Source organism: Hippichthys cyanospilos, chromosome 22 (genome assembly GCF_059441005.1).
Source record: "Hippichthys cyanospilos isolate Australia breed blue-spotted pipefish chromosome 22, RoL_Hcya_1.0, whole genome shotgun sequence".
Taxonomy (NCBI): domain Eukaryota; kingdom Metazoa; phylum Chordata; class Actinopteri; order Syngnathiformes; family Syngnathidae; genus Hippichthys; species Hippichthys cyanospilos.
In genome coordinates, this window is record NC_142390.1 from 9015884 (window position 1) to 9018402 (window position 2519).

The window sequence follows — 2519 nt, forward strand, 5'->3', positions numbered from 1 at the left end:
ATTACTTTTAATATTATTATTATTACTGTATTGTATCATTTGACAGAAATACCTTGTTAGTTTTTGTACTTTAATAATATAAGACCACCCCTCCCGCCTACGTCGATGTGACGCACTCTCGTTTGCTCGTTCCGGGTGAACACAACAAGCAATCTCATTGGATACCAAGCTGTCAATCAAAGTGCTTTTACAAGCTCTGATTGGCTGGTTTTGTGGCACAAACGTAACGCGTGAGCAGAACTGAGCGAGCGCAGAGGACGACTCGAGCGAGCGAGAGCTCGATGTTGAGCAAACGCGATGTTGAGCGAGGGAGGGAGGAGTATCGCGAGCGAGAGCGAGATGTTGAGCGCGAGAATGCTATTGCGAGCGAGCAAAAAGGAATTTTGAGCGAGCAATTTCTTTTTCTGTGTTCAAACTCCATCAGCGCGCGCTCAAACTCTTATCAGTATGCGCTCAATATTTTTTTTCTTGCTCTCAAAATCTGTTTTCGCTCGCTCAGTTTGATTTTCTCCGCTCAATTTTTTTTCCGCGCGTGCGTAATTGTGGCACAAATATAACGCCATAAAATAAGACCATGAAAAAACACAACAACTCATATGTACTCATTCACTGCCATTGATGTCCATAGAGGTCATCTCCAGCTTTACTGGGATTTTTTTCACCGCCATTAAAATTAAAAACCTGTTTGAACTGGAATGGCAGCGGGAGAGTTGTGACATAAGTTCTTTTAAAAAAGTCTTTTCAAGAGATAAAGTGAATATGTGTTTGCAGAAGTGCGCACACCCTCTTAAAAATGAGGCGTATATGGCTATGTTGGGTTTAAGGAACTGGTCAGCGAAAGCCTCCAAAAATAAATGAAATGAAATTGGGGTTAAGCAGTAACGCTGAAGGAGTTAACATGAGTTATGAATGTGACTGGCTGATTCTGAACATAGCCACATGCCTGTTATACGAGCATGTTTGCATTTCTGCAAACACTCTTTCATGTTTAACGTCCTTGTACAAAATAAAAGTCGTATTTAATGGAGGATTAGAAAAGGTGTGTAGAATTTTTACAACCTCTGCAGGTTGTCCAGACCGCACAAAAAGTGCTTTGGTTTTTATTGACAGCCTGCAAGTCAAACACTGCAGTCAGTCATCAAAATCAATCTTTAGAGGGGAAAAAAAAAATAAGTAAATCAACTGGCGGCCATTTTGGAACTGATGTGTCACAACATGGAGGGGAAGTCACAACCAAACGCAAACATGGTTGTCCTCTAATAATACAGTCGACGACTTGAACATTGTCGTCCTTATACTTGGACAAACGGCAGCACTCTCGGAAAGGGGGGGAGGGTTCTCGTGCGCTCTCCAGTGTTTTGAGGGTGAGTTTTTTTGGGGGGTGGGGGGGGCAAGGCACTAGAAAGCAAATTCAAAAAGTTGCTTTGTACATTCACCTAACAGGGCAAAAAGGGAGCGTTTAAAGTGTCGTATATAAGTACGTGGGGGTGGCTGAATTAAGGCAAGTTGCAAAAAATAAAACAATAACTGCCCCTCTTCCCAAATTGTTGTTGCAACTCCTAAACAAAAATATAACAATCACAGTGTTGTTGTTTTTTTACACCGCACGAAAATGTGTGTGTAGAACAGGTCCGCCCAAGCAAGGCGTTTGTTGTCAATTTTTTGTTCCTTTTAGATAAAACAAAAAGTATTGACAAAGACATTCATGAGGGGAAATAATCCCCTCAAAAAGAATAAAAATAAAACAAAAGCAACGACGATACATGTGCTCAAAACAAATGGAATCTCGGAAAAAAAATAGAAAATATACAAAATGTTGTCACTTTTCTGTCTGCCTTTTTCCTAAGTTTTATTGCTTTTGGGGGTCTACAATTTTTTTTCCTATTTGCATTCTTCTGAATGCTGGGCTATTTCTTCTACACACATTGCACGTTAGCTAGAAGAGCTCCAAGCAAAATCCAGCTCTCCCGTGTCCGAACCTCTTTGGCAAACTCTTCAATCATGGAGTCCGTTTGGGCCGACCCTTACGTGTTTTTCATGTTGGTTCCTCCTGGGTTGCTGAGCGATTTGTGCATGAAGGTGCGCAGAGGCCCCTGAGCAATCTGGCTGCCCGCTGGGGCGGCGTAAAGGCCCAGCGGCTTGGAGGCGCTGACCAGCATGGGTCCGGGCCACTGCAAGGGGTAGGCTGGGGCGGGCACGTATGGGATGAAGTGTGGCGGTGCCGGCAGCGGCTGAGGATGGAGCAGCGTCGGGGAGGAAGGGGGCTGGCACACCGAGCCCGTGCGGGACGCCAGAGAGGTAGTTGGGTTGGGGGCGGGGTGGACGCCAGCGCCGCTCGGGCAAAGCTGGTTTGGGGCGGAGAACTTTCGGCCCAGGCTGGTGGACTGGATCACCTAAACATGCCGAGATCATACAAAACTATGTTGAGATAAAAAAAGAAGAGACTCTCGGCAGCAAACTATTGTAGATGGGTCTCAATTAATAACCCCAGAATGTACTTTCCACAACATGCATGGGAG

General features: G+C 44.7%; 1 protein-coding gene across 11 annotated transcripts in view; it reads right to left on the reverse strand.

Moving 5' to 3' along the window:
* Window positions 1–513: 513 nt before the first annotated feature.
* The window catches only part of wnk1b (WNK lysine deficient protein kinase 1b), a 98930-nt gene continuing 96924 nt past the window's right edge, over window positions 514–2519 (reverse strand). For all 11 annotated transcript variants that reach the window (XM_088405832.1, XM_088405830.1, XM_088405829.1 and 8 more), the window contains one exon: window positions 514–2393. In XM_088405832.1, the coding sequence (XP_088261958.1) occupies window positions 2025–2393 (369 nt within the window). In that variant the 3' untranslated portion in view covers window positions 514–2024. The remainder of the gene's footprint in view (window positions 2394–2519) is intronic.